Source organism: Pholis gunnellus (assembly GCF_910591455.1).
Source record: "Pholis gunnellus genome assembly, chromosome: 3".
Lineage (NCBI taxonomy): Eukaryota > Metazoa > Chordata > Actinopteri > Perciformes > Pholidae > Pholis > Pholis gunnellus.
Window position 1 is genome coordinate 14,076,592 of NC_136529.1, and position 17,035 is coordinate 14,093,626.

At 39.4% G+C, this 17,035-nt stretch overlaps 2 protein-coding genes across 2 annotated transcripts; one reads left to right on the forward strand and one right to left on the reverse strand.

Moving 5' to 3' along the window:
* Positions 1 to 679: 679 nt before the first annotated feature.
* slc26a6l1 (solute carrier family 26 member 6, like 1) lies at positions 680 to 8,305 on the forward strand (the record flags this gene model as incomplete). The annotated part of the gene is made up of 19 exons (XM_079186317.1): positions 680 to 819; positions 965 to 1,104; positions 1,324 to 1,434; positions 1,517 to 1,692; positions 1,783 to 1,947; positions 2,618 to 2,770; positions 3,082 to 3,164; positions 3,268 to 3,415; positions 3,539 to 3,652; positions 4,527 to 4,604; positions 4,768 to 4,863; positions 5,009 to 5,115; positions 5,289 to 5,358; positions 5,439 to 5,531; positions 6,470 to 6,580; positions 6,855 to 7,235; positions 7,857 to 7,911; positions 7,990 to 8,135; positions 8,279 to 8,305. 19 exons carry the CDS (start codon positions 680 to 682, stop codon positions 8,303 to 8,305), a joined length of 2,394 nt encoding a protein of 797 aa, XP_079042443.1.
* A 1,563-nt stretch (positions 8,306 to 9,868) lies between these two features.
* Positions 9,869 to 14,962, reverse strand: p4htmb (prolyl 4-hydroxylase, transmembrane b; the record flags this gene model as incomplete). The annotated part of the gene is made up of 9 exons (XM_079156776.1): positions 9,869 to 10,086; positions 11,273 to 11,396; positions 11,565 to 11,655; positions 11,904 to 12,089; positions 12,190 to 12,352; positions 13,039 to 13,135; positions 13,243 to 13,433; positions 14,442 to 14,523; positions 14,627 to 14,962. 9 exons carry the CDS (start codon positions 14,960 to 14,962, stop codon positions 9,869 to 9,871), a joined length of 1,488 nt encoding a protein of 495 aa, XP_079012902.1.
* Positions 14,963 to 17,035: the final 2,073 nt, after the last annotated feature.

Sequence of the window (17,035 nt, forward strand, 5' to 3'; positions counted from 1 at the left end):
ATTGAAATGACACATTGCTCCTAGCTCGGATTCAGATTTCATGACGGCACTTTCTTAAAGGCCCAGTGTACTGTATGCCCACACGGTGCAAAAATCAGACCTGATCTATTAAGTTTGATTCATAAAATCTGAATTATTAAAATTGTTGTACCAATCATAATAATAAAGGTTGTATACTATATGTATTTATACATGTTACATTCTGGCTGGCCAGCATTGTGTTGGATATTAACTGACTAGCAGATTAGTTTTTAAATATTTTAAGTATTTTGTTCAGAAGTAGCCGTCATAAAGATTCACTTGACCGATATAATTTGAGCTTAAGGTTACATTTCATGGGTCATTAACTTTACTTTTGCAAGTGAATGTGGAAAAAAAAGACCTGGAATCTTGGGGAAAATACCTGTCAAACATCCATTGAAATTCAACAGAGTTAATATTTTTCCACTTTAAGACTATAATTACATCCTTTGCTTCATCCGGTCAGCCGTCATTGTCACGAAGAGGCTCTGCCCATAACGCCCTGACTATAGTTAATCATTAGGCGATATGATGTACATATGCAGATACAGTTGTCCTCTTGACAGTTTGGTGAACCATTTGTAGTAAAGTCTTGGAATAAAGCACCTTTACTGCATATTAAAAGAGTAAAATCATTGAAGTTGCACAGATATTGACAATGGACTCAACACGCACACTTGGGAAATACAGAGTGGAGCGGGAAGTGCTTGATGAGCTGAGACTGGAAGAGGTAACGCAGAGAAAAACATACTCTGACACTCACCCTTCTCTAAGTGAACGCCTTAAAGACTCCTTAAGGTAAGGCACATTTTATGGCTTGATCTTGTAACTTTGATGTAGATGTCGGGTCTGATATTTTTGTCAAAGTAACCAGAAATTTTTTTTTCATAGCCAATAAAAGACTTAAACTTTTGTCAATGTGTATCCTTCAAATCTCTTCCAGATGTACAGCACCCAAACTGAAACAAAGTGTGATGAGCAGCTTGCCTGTGTTGTACTGGCTGCCCAAGTACTCAATCTGGGACTATGGCATGCCAGACCTCATCTCTGGCATCAGTGTGGGCATAATGCACCTGCCACAAGGTATGACAATAGTCGATCATGGTCGAGTTAATATCCACAATACTACAGAAAAAAGTCTGACTTGTCGAACAAAAACCTAATGTATCATTTTGACTCGAAAGCAATATGTTGCACAAAGACGTTTTATTACGTTTGACAGTAATACTACAGAAAAAAGGGTTCTTAAAAATATTCATTAGTAAACTGAGACAGGTGTAACAGAATTTCTGTTTTTCACAGGTTTGGCATACGCATTGTTGGCTTCTGTACCTCCTGTATTTGGGCTCTACACGTCCCTCTATCCAGCGTTGGTCTACTTCTTTTTTGGAACGTCACGTCATATCTCCATTGGTAAGAAGAAAGAGAGAGAGACGTAACTGTAGCCATTATAACCCCTGTAATGATATGTGCTGCTATCTCTCATTGTGTTCAGGTACATTTACTGTGCTCAGCATCATGGTGGGTAGTGTGACAGAGAGACTTGCTCCAGACTCGGCTTTCCTCATAACAAATGGGACCAACGTCACTGCAGAGGTGGACATAGCTGCCCGGGACTCGTACAGGGTGCAGGTGGCGGCTGCTACCACTGCCCTGGGAGGACTTATTCAGGTCTGGACACAGCATCCCACAGAAATCATAATCTTATATTCCGTTGTTACTGCTGCCAATACTCATTCACATACATTATTGTTTGCATAGGTGGTACTGGGTTTGGTAAAGTTTGGATTTGTGGAGACATACTTGTCTGAACCTCTGGTGCGGGCTTACACAACAGCAGCCGCAGCCCATGCCGTGGTGGCACAACTCAAGCACATCTTTGGAGTTTCACCCACTCGGTTTAGCGGGCCCTTTTCACTGGTGTATGTGAGTACTGTCAAGTATTTGGTTCTGATTGCTGCATTTTTGTTGATACACCAGCACTGATATGATAATGTCATAATGTAAAAAAGCAACATTCAAGACACAAATAAAAAACGTCACTAAATAGTAGAAAACTAGAATAGAATAGAGAGTTAAAACAAGCTCAAATATAATAAGACAGGAGTTAAATACAAGAATAATAGTTAACAGTGCAAGAAATGACTAATTATTTGATTTGATAAATACCAGCGGCTAACAGAAAAGTCTTTAGCTTTAATTTAAAAGAACTGCAAGTTGCAGCAGACGTGCAGTTTTCTGAGAGTTTGTTCCAGGTGCATAAAAACTGAATGCTAGTTTAGTTTTGGGGTCAGAGCTGTGATGTACTTCAGGCTTGAAACAGGATGTTGTTGAGGTGGAACGTATCACGGGTCAATTAAATGTGTAAACCAGTAGGACATCAGGTCACAACAATGTTATAAAAAGCAAAAATATATGACAATCTAAATTTTGTATTTATTTTAATATAAGTGTACGTTATAGATTGGTGAATAAGTTAACATTGTGGATATGTAATCTTATACTGAATTCTGACTTTAAATGACGAAACTGTGTGTTTCAATGCGTACGGCAGTACGCTTTAACCATCTCCTGCTTTTCCTTATTCCATTTTTAGATTCTGAAGGATGTTTGCATGCTGCTGCCACACACTCATCTTCCCACACTGTTGGTCAGCGCTGTGTCCATGGTGTTTCTAATTTCAGCCAAGGAGCTCAACTCTTTTCTCAGTCCGAAGCTGCCAGTGCCGATCCCAGTGGAGCTCATCACAGTCAGTTAATAAGAGGACACACTCTCTGGCCTCTCTTTATGTTATCACTTCTGTGCTCTGTGTAGCTGCTGATGTTGCAGCACTGCAAAAGCACAGACACTGTGGAGCCAAACTGCAGAATCAGCAGTGGTGCCCGGGCCTCTGCATTTGTGCAGTTCACAGCAAAAATGAACTATTTATGGCTAATAATTAGGTTCACATCTAGCATATGATTCACCAGTTTGTAATTATTGAAGGTCTGACGTGTTGTGAAATTTGACTTTGGTTTGTGTCTGTGTTTATAATCTGTATGCTTTCTGTAATGGCTTTAGATTGTGGCAGGGACATTAATATCAACCTATACCCACTTGAACAGCAACTACACTATTTCAGTTGTTGGAAAAATTCCTAATGGGTAAGCATTGGGGTCAAAGTTATACCGCTGTAATTATTTGTTGAGTCATATTTCCGGCTTGTTTAGTACTAACTCATTTCCTTCTCCTCTACCTTTGCACCAGTCTAAGTTATCCCAGTGTACCAGATGCAAGTGTTTTTGGAGAAGTTATTGGTGACGCTTTTGCACTGGCCATGGTTGGCTATGCCATATCTATTTCACTAGGCAAAACATTTGCACTGAAACATGGATACAATGTGGACAGTAACCAGGTAAACCACAACTCTTAGTGCTGTTTAATTCTGCAGATACAGTACTTGTATCATACTTGTGCATTCCTTTCTCTCTATATTTTCCTGCTCATTCTTGTGTTTCTTGTTTTCACCATGCTGCAGGAGCTGGTGGCGCTGGGTCTCAGTAATGCAGTGGGAGGCTTCTTCCAGTGCTTCTCTGTCTGCGCCTCCATGTCTCGAAGTCTCATCCAAGAGACCACCGGAGGAAAAACACAAGTGAGTGAGCAACAGAAGTAAAAACGTTACATCAGCATGGCCTCACAAGTACTGTGAACATGCAACATGCAGTAGTTACACTCCAAATATATAATACATATGACCCATTTGAGGATGATTGAGGTAGGGTAAAAAAGAAATGTAAACATAACCACATTATATATATAAGAACCATGTGGAAATTGAAAAAATGATGCTACGAGAACATGTACTGTAGCTTTTTACCTTTGAACATGTATTATGCATTGACATAATTAGTTAGTTAGTTAGTGTGTCATGCACACTAACTAACTAACTAACTAATTCCACATGGACTTTATAGAAAAAAGATGTGGTTGCAGTGGTGACACATTTGTCAGACATGAACATAACTTTAATTACATTGCTGACCATGCTCTACAGAAAATCTACCACGCAAAATATGGGGAGACTGTGACTCAGAAGGTAGAGCGGGTCCTCGCTAAATCCGAAGCCTCTGCTTGAAGGACTCCTCTAGGCTCCTCTAGTCCATGTCGATGTGTCCTTGGGCCATACACTTAACCCCAAATTGCTCCCGAAGGCTTTGCCACCAGTGTGTGAATGGGTGTGATGGGAGACCAGTAAACCTGTCTAATTTTAGCGAATGATAATGTACTCGAACGTTGTGTACACAGAGATGTTTTTATTATTTATCTGAACACTGTATCAAATCAATTAAGTATTGAAAATCAGACTTCAAAGCTGTTAGAGTACCACTAAATATTGGTAATATGTGCTGTCAAGATATTCTCCAACGATGGACTTCATTTCTGATGAACAATCAAATATGTTAACATGCCTGATAAACACAAATATTTCAACAAAACCCAAAACAACCTTAGTGTTGTTCTTGCAGATGGCTGGAGTGGCCTCAGCTCTCATTCTGTTGGTGACTATACTGAAACTTGGACCTCTGTTCCAGGAGCTGCCAACGGTTCGTCGCTCTACAACTCATATTTTCTGTAGATTTGCAGTAAATTATGTATGATGTATGACATGTTTTTGTGTAATGTAAAGGATTTTCTTTATTTGCCTCATTCACACTTCTATGTACACATCTAATTAATCACATCAAAATGTGGGTGTGCTTGTTTCAGGCTGTCCTTGCAGCGGTCGTCTTTGTAAATCTTAAGGGGATGTTCAAGCAGTACTCTGACATTGTCACACTGTGGAAACGCAGCAAGATTGATCTGGTGAGAAGTTTATTCCTCATTTAAAAAATGAAAGCACCAACTGCGACAGAATTTGCTGTCGTGTTGAATCTGGAAATGTGTCATTCTTGTTTCCCTTTCATAATCATACTGAAGAATGCGTAATGTCATACTGCATCCCCCCCAGGTGGTGTGGTTGGTCACTTGGGTGGCAACCATGCTGCTCAATCTGGATCTGGGTCTGGCAGCATCAATCATCTTTGCTCTGATGACTGTTATCTTCAGAACTCAGCTGTAAGACTCCTCTACACCTCATCATAGTACATCTGAGTCATACTGTGTGTGTGTGTGTGTGTTAGAGAGAAAATAATAGTAAATGATGTTAGGCGGCAAGAACTGCCAGATTAGACAAAATCCTATATAAAAACATATTGCACACATAATAAGGTTGTTTTTATTCCATTCAGGCCAACATACTCTGTTCTGGGAAATGTTCCAGGTACAGAACTGTACGTGGATATAGAGACCCACAGAGAGGTGAGACAGAAATATAGAAAATCATACATTATAGCTTCTCGCTTCGCAAAAAAAGCTAATGACTTTTTGCTATTTTGCAGGCGAGAGAGATTCCAGGTGTTACTATATTTCGCTCCTCTGCTACGGTATATTTCGCCAATGCTGATCTCTACCTTGAGGCTCTGAAAGAAAAGGTTTGTTCTCCCTCCTAGTAATACTATATAATATATCTACTCTAGGGCTGCAACTGATGGATGTTTTTCATTAATAATGAGCAATCTTGTGATTCTATCTCTAGTAAATACCAGAGCAAAGTAAAAAATGTCCAAGGTGTCCAAAACATAAAGATATTCAGTTTAATATCATATGTGATAAAACAAAACCAGCAAATCCCCACATTTGAGAGACTGGAGCCACAAAAAAGTTTAGCATTTTTATGGGAAAACAGACTAAAACCACTAACCACTTTTGATGTGGATCAGTGTAAATGGTAAATGTTGTCAATTGAAGCAATAACTTCCTCAGCGAAAGAGAACAAAAGCTGAGTTCCCCTGCTCTCAGAGCTGTGCCAGCAGTGCCTACATATACCAGGATACCAATTCTGACTCCCGGAGGGTTCCCGCCAGCCATATTCTCTTGCACGGCTAATGCAGCCGCAGCCTCGGCCTCTCTCCGCTGCATTTATTTAGCTGAATACTCTGGCTTGAATAAATACAGCTGAATATCCGAGTCAGACAAAACACTGTAACTCTCAAGAGGCGGAGACCAGAAATCCAAGCTGAAATAGTCTGTAGTTCTTCCTTCCATCCAACTGCATCACTGTCATGTCAAATGAGGGCGCTGGATGCAGGAAGAACAGATTTTGCAGCTGCAAACTGCACTGCTTTCTGGGTCAGTACAGCACGCACAGAGGAATTTATTGATTCAATCGACCATCAATATTGGTAGGACATACACAAAAAAGGTGACACATTACATTTATGACAATCAATTAATCAGCTAATTTACTAATTGTTCCAGCTCTAATCTCTTTTAATTTCTTCTTTATCAAAGCAATCATTTCTTGTTTTTGTTCCCTGTTATATTTTAATAAGATGCAGATGATGTTTTATTTTTCTTTATCTGTTTTCAGAGTGGGCTTGACATCAGTAAAATGATTATCTACAAGAAGAGGCAGGAGGCCAAACAGAGACGTAGAGAAAGGAGGGCTGAGAGACGGGCAAAAAGGCAAGCCAAGAAAGAGGTATGTATGCTATAAAAAATCCATTGTTTATAGAAAATGTACAAAACATTTTAAGGACCACACTATTTTTTCTGGTATTTGCTATTTGTCACCTTATCCTCTATGTGGTGATAAAACTGGCACCACAGTCCTGTGTGTTATAGCAAGTAGTTGTCTGAAGAGTGCCTGCTGTTACACTGGACTACAGAACTACAGTCGGTGACCAAAGGCCAAGCTACCAAAAAGTCAACGTACTCAGAAGTTTGAATAATTTCTTTCACATACGACCCTGCAGAGACGAGCACAGAGAGCCGCTGAACAGTTGTCTGGAGCGCCGGTGTTCTCTGTGGAGGAAGAGGAGGAGCAGGGCTGGACTGAGAGGGAGAACGGCACAGTGTTTGTCATCCCTATCACCCCTCAAACACCAGACGGCCCCTGCAGATGGGAGTACCTGAAGGGAGGAGAACCAGACTCCACCAGCTTAGGGTGGATGTCTGAGCTGCAGGATGGGGACACCACCACTCTGGGCTCCAGCAGTGAGGACACGCTGAGTCACGATCTGGAGCGGGTCTCTCTTGGGTCACTGGGCAAGTGGACCTGGGACATTCACTCCATCATTATCGACCTCTCCACGGCTAACTTCATTGACACAGTGGCTATCAAGACTATGAAAAATGTAAGTACAACAGGGACAAATATCCCCTGAATGAAACGTAAAACATAACAAAAAATGTCTTCATTGACATGTCAACACATTTTCCCTTGTTTTGAAACAGCCTTTTCCTTTCAGGTCATCCAGGTGTTAAATCCTTTTAATAAATACTATAAGTGTAATTTGAGAAGCTTACAAGTAGAGCTTGGGAGTTATGTTTTCTTATTAACAGCTAATTTTACAATGTTGATATAGATTTATAGATTTATTTATTTATTTGACAATAAGAAAGGTAAATACAGGTCTGCAATCATTCGGTCCTGACATAATTTTTAAATTGATTGAGTTCAAACGATAAAAACACAATGAAGAAAAAGATTCCCGTTGTTCTCACGAGAAAGGGAAAGATTCAATATTGTGGTTTAATTTAGTCTGGCCAAGTTCTGATGTCACTGAAATGGGAAAACAAATGATATTTTACTGTTGTAGTTAACTTAACATGTATGATTGACTGTGAGGTAGATTAGACTGAGTAGGATTAGTAGCACCTGATAGGGAAGAATTGTGATTTTATTTAATTTATTTAAGATTGTTGAGTGGTAACTTTTGATGAGGATAGATATTCTGTTCTTACATAATTGACAGATTTTCCAGGACTTCAGTGAGATTGACGTAGATGTCTACATGGCTGGTTGTCAACGTGAGTGAAATCACTTCCTCTACATGAAAAGGCTCATTGTGGTGGTCATTTTTTGATTTTAAACTGTCTTCTCTTCAGCCACCCTGGTGGAACAATTAGAGCTTGGCGACTTCTTCTCCGAGTCGGTTACTAAGAGGCATCTTTTTGCCTCCGTACATGACGCTGTGCTCTACTGTGTGGACCACCGCGGAGCAACATCGTTCCCCAGATACGAGACATCAGTGGTGAGTATATTCAGCTGATGTTTAGGTGACACTTCAGTTGGATGGTCCAATGTTAAAACTCAATCATTTTCATGATACTGAAAACGTTACGTTTAATCATGTCATTTTAACTAAATCTAAATCTAAAACCTATTTGATTTCAGGACGCATACAGCACCACAAAGCTTTAAGGACTTCAAGCAAAACTGGATATCCAGCACTGAAGATGGAACAACTATCTCAACACTGGGAGCGATACCAGAAACTTTTAGGACATTTTGTTTGTTAGATACCAGAGATGTTCCGATACCATTTTTCCTTCCCGACACTGATTACAATACCAGTCTGTTACAAAACAAAAATATATATATTATCATTTTTGAACAGCTGTATACTACCAACCCTGTATGGATGATGTTATTGCTATCATTGTTGTATGACCTAGGCTCAGGTCATGAACAAATACAGAGAATGAATGATAGAAATTTCTTTTAATATCTAGTTTGATAGATATTCCAAAATAAAATAATGCCAAACTGATGGCATTTTGCTGATGATGGAAGTAGCGAACGAGCGACCCATCTCGCTTCTTTCTCAAGGTTGTTGAGAGTTGCAGTGGCCTACCGATTGGGCAGCATGTATGGGTTGGGTTGCGAGTGACTCGTCATGTTGTTCTTGCGTCACGTAAATGAGCTGATAAATGACAAGATAACATGATATCAGATCGGTCCCGAGACTTGCGTACTCTCAGATACCTGATCGAGCATTTTAGACTGTAACGGAGGCATTTACAATGCTGTTTTAGATATTAGAACAACTCTACAATACGATTGATGACTTAAATTCATATTTATAAATCTTATCTTTAAAGTAGGAAGACACATGAGTTTAATTTAACTTTATTCAAAGTGGGAGGACGATAGAGTGCATTTATAGAGAAAAATACAAGTAATAAAATGAAACCTCTCAACAATACCTTTCAAGAAGAATCTGTTAGAAAATAATTCAAGGAACAATTACAAGACAACATGCATCACACAGACAGTGTGAGCCTTTTTTGGTAATGGCAGCATTAACAAGGAAGAACATTGAAATGTTTGCAGTAGCCATTTCAATTTTTAAGTGCAATTTCTGCTCGTAGCAACAGCAAACGGACAATCTGTGAAGCTAATGCATGCAAAGGGATTTTTTTTTGTCTCAACTGTTTTAATGAGTTTCTAGTGCAACATTCCTAAAAAGGGAAATTATAGGAAATTCAAAAATAGAAGTATAACAATAGGGATGCACCGATCTCACTTTTTCGGTCCCAATACAGATACTGATACCAGTATTTTAGTCAATAATAAGCTGTATGCCTCACTGTGTGGAAGAGACTGGGCTCAGTCTTTTATGTGTGAGGCAACATCAGACCTGACCTTTGTTAAACAAAATGTAACAAATAAATATATAGATATAAATGTACTGAATTGTTATTTATTAAAATAATGGTATCTGATCAGCCTATTGTCGATACCTGATCCAGCTATTTGAGTCATTATCAGAATATCAGTATTGGTGCATCTCTAGATAACAATATCCAAGCAATATTTATCATCTCTTTACAGTTGCATAAACCCACTGTGACCTCATTCCCTGAATAAATCTTGTCTCTACAAACTGGACACAGAGGATCTTGCCAAAGAAGTTGTGCACATGACTGAGGAAGGCTAGGTAGATTTTTTGTTGTTTTTTGTTGTATAAATTTGGTTTATGAGCTACAAGTCTTGATGGATATCAGAACTCTGTAGGTTCGGGTTCAGAGTCAGACCTTCATCATCATCATCCTCTGGCTGCTGTGAAACCAGCTGCTGATAGCGAGCCTGCCGCTGGTAATCCGGATCAATGTTAATCCATTTATTTGCGACCCACTTAGTGCCATGGGTGACCACACAGCCTCCATGCAGTGCATATTCATCCTGCTCTCCCACCCAACCTATTAGGGAAACATAATAATGATAATAATAATTTAACGTTTGTTAGCAACATCCTTCACATCATGGCACCATGCTCTTTAAAGAGCTCACACTGATGTTATGACTATCAACCACACTCCACTCGTTGGTCAATATTAATTAATTTTATTCTCTCGACTAACATTTGATTTTATTTATTAGTTTAAATGAGCCAGAAATCAATTTAAAATGACCTGTTTTATAGAGCTGCATTCTTACTGTGTGTAGCTGTCTTTCTAGATTACCTTTAATTTTTACAATGACAACAGTATGGGCTTGAATCTCAACCTTTTGACTGCATTTTATACGTCGACTTTTACTCTGTGCCAAAAAACATGAAAATGACATGTTAATTGCCAAGATTAATTGAATTTAAATAAAATAATACAAGAAACTGCTACTTCAGATTTCGTGTTTTTAGTCACGCTAGGGCGGTAGGTTAAGGGATGCAATGTCGGCCTACCACTGTGATCCAGACTGATCTCTGTAACTATTGATGAATTGTGATAAAAATGTTGGTGAACCACAGACATTTCGTCTAGTGGCATCATTAAATCAACGTTCTCACATGAAATGTCTCAACATCTACTAGATTGATTTTATACAGGTATTCATGGTTCCTTGACAATGTACCTTACCCTCTGATGTTTAATCTAGTGCTACCATGAAGGTAATGTGTCCACTTCATTGGTTTATGGCCAAATAGCTGCAACCCTCGATCAGCTGTACTTTCTGTTTAGTGATAAATACCAAATGCTCGCATGCTAAACTAAGATGGTAGATACATTGCTAAACATTACATCTGAGAAACATCAGTGTGTTAGTGTTGTCTTCATGAGCATGTTAGCATGCTGACATTAGCATCTAGCTCAAAGCACCACTGTGGCAAAGTGTAGCTTCACACAGAGCTGCTAGCATGGCTGTAATCTCTTAGTCTTGCTTAATTTGCATTATTTTGTGATAGGATTTACAAGACTATATGTTAGTAAATGGGCTTTACCTTTGTGTTTTAATATTGACAGACAATGTGACACACAATGTGTATATAAGGAAAATGTTACTTTTTAAATAAAAATTCAAAATATGCTTCTACATCAAATGACAATGAAATAGTTGCTGATTTGCGTCTTCATTGCAACAGTATGGAAGCAAAGTTCGCAATCCTACCTTTTCCATCAGAAAGGTAGTTGTACCAGAAAACAGCTGTCCCTTTGGTAGGCTTCACCTTCAGGTTGCTCTTGTCACAATTCCTTCTGGTGTCCAAAAGATCAACGTCATTCTGTATGAGAGACTACAACAACACATTCAAACTCAGTGACACAGTCTGTTCAACGCCAGGGCCATGCACTCACTGACAAACATGTGAGTTAACACAGATATGAAAGACATGCGCAGTATGTACACATTACTTTTGCAGGGCTCTCCCTACACATTTCCAAACCCACACACAATTACGCACCACTTCATCATAGGTCCTGTTGTCTGCCACAGGGAATGCGGTCTCCCCACCCCCCTCGACAGAGTTCAGGTAGAAGAGAACTGTGATGTACCTAGGTGTGCAACACAAATTTAAATTGACATACATGTAAGGTGCAAACAAACACACACATACAACACTTTGCAAACAAGAGGCAGGCACACACATTTTTACAGGTTAAGTCACACAAACTATCATGCCAGTCACAATGGAGTTCAGTAATCACACTGCGCAGATGAATTCAGATCTGGACATTCATTCATAGATATCATTGTAGAGAAATGCTGCTTCAGCCAACACTGCGCCCCTCAGGGATCTCACCTGCAAGACGTCTCAAAAGGAGTGGAGGTGTTCGCTGCGAGGCGCGTGTGTGTGCATGCCGTTTCAGGATACACAGGGCCGCTGTCGTGGTGGGCGTGGTAGTGTCCTCCCTCCTCATAGCGAACCACCTGGAGGGGCTCACTGAGGTCCACTAATGCGGGTGGGAGCTGAGTGAGACGAGTCACCCTTTGGTGGAGAAAGGTAACGAAACAAATTGGAAGTCTGGCAAAAACCTTATTTGTATTTCAGTTATTTGCAATCGGAGAAGGTGGTTTGACTTGCTTGCCTCGCCTTGATGTCTTGGAGGACCTGATGTGCTCCTTTGCCCTGATACAGCCAGGTGTGTCTGCTGTTCCTCACCAGCTGACTCCTCTTCACCCCTCGCTGCAGCAGGAAGCGCTGGAAGGCATCATTGCTCAGAAGCCTGAACTCTTCTAGACTTAGCAAACCTGTTCAAAATATGAGATGTACATATTCTGATGCCTTGCGTAATATTTCATTTCTTGAGTTAGTACCATAACTTAGGAAAAAATGTTTTTTATTTCTCTGATATACTGTGTATAATCTAGTTTAGATGTGTTTAAATGAGACCTGTTGCCCTGATGCATTTCCAATGTTTAGTTTAAGACCAAAATGAGTTGAAGATGGGTTTTATCCGGTCACATTCATATTCAATACCTGTGTCTATATACTCTATATCATGTACGCTTCGAAAAATTACTCTTGTGTCCATAGTAGACCATAAAGAGGGGTAATAAGTAGACATGGCCTCAGTTTAAGCAGTCACAAGCCAAAATGGTTGGAACCACATTATGAGTGATTTAAACAATGTGTTTGTAACATTACTGAGGTATGCAGTCAATGTATGCACTTTTTACTCTGTTTAAACACTGAAAATATATTACCATACAGCGACATACAATAGTCAATAGTCATGTTCTCGCCTAATATTTTGGTCAAAACCCACCACTGTCCCTCCTGGCGATGTAAAACTGGTTTATAGGTAGCACTTTTAGTAAAGTGTATAAAAATGTTCTGGATTATTTCTCAAATCATACTTAAATTTAAGAAGTACAAATATTTACACAAATAATGTTTTCAAAATAATAGCTATGCAAATGGCTGCATTTCTTACCATTACCATCCTTGTCAGCTTTGAGCCCAGCATAGATTTCTCTCAGATTCTCCGGTGTGAGCCAGATTCCGTCCCTCACTCGAGAATGAGTCAGTATCTATTGGATGCACGATAGTAAAAAACAGGATGAGTTAACCAACTCTTAACCAAAAAAGTACTGCATGTCATGCAGTCCATGCTCGCGATCCACAAACTGACATTCACCTCATGGAGCTGCAACTGTCCATCCTGGTTGATATCAAGAAGGTTGAAGATCTCTTCTGGGCTGAGGTTGAGCTCCTTGGCCAGCTCTTCCTGGCCGTCTTGCACCATTAGCTGACTCTCCATTAGACCCTTTAGCTGTGCAAGTTGCGTTACCACACGGCACTCATCCTCCGACAAAAACCCAGGGATCTCTGTAGAAAAACACAGACGGACAGTTATACACAGAGTCAAATCTCTTGGCTTAGCAGGATTAAAGCATTTTCTCTGCTGCATGCTTCCCATTTTCTGATTTGCAACCGTATCATATTGTATTGTAGTTCTATCTAGAAGTTCAGACAATTATATTTATGTAGCCCAACATCACAAATTTGCTCCAAGGGGCTTTACAATCTGTACAGCATACGTCTGTCCTCAGACCTTTGCTTCAAAATTGAAAAAGAGTAAAGCTAAAGTGATAAGTCAATTAGTAAAACAACAGAAGAATAATCAGCAATTATTGCAATATTCAATTAATTAACCTTTTCCAGCTACTCCACTTAAAGAATTTGCTACTTTGTCTCACATGAAAGTACACTTAAAGCCTTTTGGTTACCACCTTGGCCTCTGCGAAATTGTAATAGACATGTTTCTCTATTTTGTAAGGTTTAATATAGAGAAAATAATCAGCAGAAAATGCACAGTCAGAAATATTTTTAGCTGTGGCACAAATATAGACAATTATTTCATTAGTAGCCTGTCTTGCAGAGCCAGAGTGGAACCATTCATATCAACATTGAACCAGTCAAAATGAAATTCAGTCATAAACAGTTAAATGCTTGTTACCAAAACCAAACACTCATGAAGAGAATGACGAAAACAAACAATATAGTAAGCGTTTACATTTTTCCACTTCAAAATGTTTATCTTTACTCCTGCACATCTAATGCCTACATGTATGTTTTGAATTGTGTTATGTCCCGATCTGTTTAACTGGGGTAGTAGCCTCAGGACTTATTGACCCTTTTTCATGTAGCCTTGATTGACCCGAGCGTGCACATATGTTTAAACTAGGTCATGTGTTTGAGGGTGATAGTTATGAAGATGAAAACAAGGACGAGTGTGAGGTGGATGCACAAGATGAGGAACGACTCTTTGGCCACTCGAGGCTCATGTGAGTGTGCTGCAAATGTGTTTTGACACATGAGTGTTTCGGCTCTTACCAAACAGCAGCGGTTTCAGACTCAGAGTCCGCATTTCATGCACTTTGCTTGGCACCAGTGACACCTTCTGGACGTGTCCCACCTAAGAGATAAATCAGAGAAGTGATGTGGTCGGTGCTTATTGTGTGTGTGTGAGAGAAAGCGCAGCTATAAATGAAGGAGTGATGCATCATCACGTTACTCACCCTTATCCCCTCGATTCTTGTCAGGGAATCATCACGCAGGAACTCGGGCTTTGATGGCGGACGCCGCGACTCGGGGTGCTGGTGGTTACTGCTCGGAGCATCGCGACTCTGGTTGGCATCTTCCGACCCGCTGTTATAGTGAACGTAAAATAGCAGCGCAATAACATTAATGATGTATACGTGAAAAAAGACCATCACTACCACGAAGTAGGAGCGGGAGCACACGCTGCTCTTGTTGCAAGGGAGACGGTCGCACGGCGGCCGGAGCGGCAAGGTCGTGCTCCCGGACGGAGTAGTGTCTTCCTCGGCATCTGATGTTTCCTGGTTGTCACTCATGTTCCTGATTCAAGAAGGAGTTGTTGCTTCCTCGACAGCAAAGTCCATCTGATTAATCCAGCGATAGGACGAACGTTTGCTGGCTACTTAGTTAGAAATAGCAGATGTGCTGTCTGACAGATGTCCAGTTGAATTAAAAAAAAGAAAGCCAGATTCTCCGCTGCAGATATTAAGTCGTTGCGCACTGACAAAGAAAACACGGAGGTTTCATTATGAAACCGTGCTCGTTTCAGATGAAAAGTCAACTACCATTGGTACTCTGTCGTTATCGTTTCGCCCACTGACAGCAGCGCTGCAGGCTCGGACAGTCTTGTTTACACTGCAGCAGTCACAGTCAGCAGCGGCAGCAAAGCGGCGCACTGCGCATCCCAAATCACAGCGGAGCTCATCTCAGAAAACCTGGTCCATACACCTGATCCAGCATCAACCAAGTACAATAATCACTATCTAAAATAAACGATAAAAAATATGAAGAACATAACATCACGGTCTGCAGTATATCCTAATATATATACGCCATCACCCGAGCTCTATTTACGGTAACAGTCTGCCTAACGCTCAATGGTGACCTCTGGTGACCTGAAGAAATACCACACTCTAGTCTTTATATCTCTTGTTCTGTCGGTCTCTTTACATTGCCAATATTAAGTGTAAAACATAAAAAACTGTAGCCTACGTCCAATAATAAAGGCCAAAAGACAATGTATTTGACTGGCCAAGTCCTGATCTCAATCCAACTGAACTACTACTGACTCGCTTTTCTACAATTTATGTCAGTAGCATCCAGAGCTGTTTGTCTGGGGTTAAGCATAGATGGGTGCACTAAAGTACAGACCAGGCAAAGAAGTATCAAAGAAAAAAAAAACAAGTATATGCAGCAATGTCTATAAGAAGGCAGTTGATTGCAAAGGATATACAACCAACTATTAAATACAATTACTTATACATATGATTTGAAATAGTTTTTTTTAAATAAATGTTTGCAATAAAGGAATATAACATAAACAAAGTACTGTATGTTCAGATAAATGTCCTAGACTTCATTAAATATAAATTGATAACAATATAAATGATAAAAAAACAGCAGAACAATTATTATTATTATTATTATTTATTTTTATACAGCTTTTTTATTTAGTAATTTTTTACCAATTACAAGTTCTCAATCAGAAACAATGCTTACTGACAGCCCATAATTGATAACAATAGTTGTGAGACATGCCAATAAAAAACGTTAAGAATAAGTCACTTCTGGTTACCATTCATAACATCTTCGTTTTGCTAAAAGAGCCGCAATTTGAGAAACGGGTAAACAAATCCCGTTACTTGTGCAGCCCAGTGAATGTTTTTGTCCCAGATGAAGAGACGAAATTTAAACCATCCCGAAATACCATAAAACTGCTGCCCCACTTTAAAATACCATAATAAAAAGGCGAGTGGTTTCCAAAGTTGTAAGTGCAATACCTTTAACATTAACAGGAAATTATGTCCTCCTTTTATTTGATGTCCGAATACAAAAAGATAGAAATGGTGTATCAGTTTGGGAAATTAAACATTGTATAAAAATCCGCTGAACAACGAAAGACATTTGGTTCAATTATGTAAAGTGATTATTTATGTTAATTGGAAAGAAAGTTATACAGTGTAATTGGGTTAATTAATTAATTGGGTTTACAAAGTATATTTAAAATATTTAGAAAAAAATAATTTGATTCATAGAGGACAAATTTGAACTTGAGGACATGAATTAGAACAGAAGTTTAATATCTGAATATTTCCTTTTCTTTAAATCCCTTCAAGTCTTGATTAACATGCAGTACATCAATGAACTTGAATTAACTTGGACCAAGGGGACATACTGCAGCGCTAATTGTTCATGTATTGTATTGTCTGTAAAACATTGTGCCATGTCTTATATTTGACCATATTTGATTCTTACATTTTATTATATAACTTACTCGTGTTACTATGTGGTTTAAGCTACACAATGAATCAAAATGTAAGCCCCCAAAGGCTTGAAACATTTAAGTGTGCAAGACTGTGAAATATTCACTCGTCAAATCAGTATTCAAA